The 1,618-nt window shown below is 32.3% G+C and overlaps 1 protein-coding gene across 2 annotated transcripts in view; it reads right to left on the minus strand.

Annotated features, from left to right (window-relative positions):
* Positions 1-345: 345 nt before the first annotated feature.
* Positions 346-1,618, minus strand: part of ATP5J (ATP synthase, H+ transporting, mitochondrial Fo complex, subunit F6) — a 16,239-nt gene continuing 14,966 nt past the window's right edge. For both annotated transcript variants that reach the window (XM_006872467.1, XM_006872466.1), the window contains exons 3-4: positions 1,002-1,126; positions 346-383 (exon numbers count right to left, since the gene is read on the minus strand). In XM_006872467.1, coding sequence (XP_006872529.1) covers positions 346-383; positions 1,002-1,126 — 163 coding nt within the window. The remainder of the gene's footprint in view (positions 384-1,001; positions 1,127-1,618) is intronic.

Genomic DNA, 1,618 nt, shown 5'->3' on the forward strand with positions numbered 1-1,618 from the left:
ATGAAACGATATACGATAGGAAAAATATAAAGCTAATGTTCTCCCATATAAACTATCACATAATTCACAATAAAACATTAAAAAAATATATATTTGGCAGGGTTACAGGCAAGTTGTTTCCAGTTTGTTGAAAGTTTCCATCTGCTTCATAATCAAAAGGATTTAAAAAAACCCCTAAATCAGAACTCAATATACTTAAGCAGATACTCACTATCATTAAATAATTCATTTGGAGTTAGAATGAACAAAAGAACACTTGACAATTATGCAATATGTTTATTCCGATCACAGTTTAATTATACAATGAATTCATAAGAAATTGTAGTATCAATTTTATGTACTGCATCAGGACTGGGGTTTCTCAATGACTTCAAATTTGGGATCTAGGTGGGGAAAAGAAAAGAGGTGCATACTTAGACATACTGTAATAATATGTATTACTGAGAACTCTTCAATATTTAATAAATCAATCTTCTGATCGTTAAAATATTTAGTTTTTAAGCATCTATATAACAATGACATATTTAAGTATCTATGTAACAATACATGTATTCTAAAAAATATGACTTTTCAGAAGTAAAACAAACATTTCTTTGTAACATCTATATGAAAATCTAAGTAAAAAATTTAGTCAGTACTTACTACTCCAGGATCTCTATTAATTGACTTTACACATGTTAAATATTTATTTACAATAGCCATATGAGGCAGACAGAATTCTCCCTAAATGTCATATGAGCAAACAGGTAATAGGTAATCATCTAAGACCACAGATAATAAATGATAGTATCTGAATCCGCGATCAGGGAGTCTGACTCCAGATTTCCAGTATTAAACTAGTGGTAAACACTTAATTCAAGAGCCTCCTGTGCACATGTCACTAGTAACTTCATCTGCATTTGTCCTCTATTTAATCCTTTAAACCCAAATAAATCATTAAGCAAAAATATTCATTTAAAGTAATCACCAACAGGAATAAGTCTGAAATGAAAAAGACTTGCCTTCAAATGTGAAGTTAGGGAAGGTATTCATATCTGCTTTACCATACATTTGCTTAAGCTTAAACATTTCCTTCTCCAGCTCTTGCTGATATTCTGGGCCAGTATCAACAGGTCCTGCGGATGCCCTGTTGTGAAAAGGAACAAATTACAACTCATTTTTATAGACTAGTTTACAAAAAAATATTACTGTTCACCACCAAGTTTTAAAAGGCCTTTAAAAAAACATTCATGCAGGGGAAAACTGACTTTTCAGAAATATGTAAGAATTTCCACTTGAATTTCAAATCAAACTATGTCAATATGATGACACTTCATATGTATGAGCCAACTTCAATCTGTGAAATTCAAAGGATTTTTTAGGGTCTAAATAACAATGGTACAAGCTCACCAGCTGCTCCTTGGAAACCCTATAAAGGGTCACTACGGGTCGGACTCAACTCAATGGCACTTAACAACAACACCAACAAATAACAATGGTTAAGTATTTGCATTCTACAGTCAAAGAATGCCTCCATGAGTGTCAGCTCGTTCTGTTGTTGTTAAATGCCATCAAGTTGTTTCTGACTCATAATGACTCTGTTTAAGGTTTTAGAAGAGCAGCTAGTGAGTTTGAACCA

This window comes from Chrysochloris asiatica, unplaced genomic scaffold, assembly GCF_000296735.1.
Source record: "Chrysochloris asiatica unplaced genomic scaffold, ChrAsi1.0 scaffold00199, whole genome shotgun sequence".
Lineage (NCBI taxonomy): Eukaryota > Metazoa > Chordata > Mammalia > Afrosoricida > Chrysochloridae > Chrysochloris > Chrysochloris asiatica.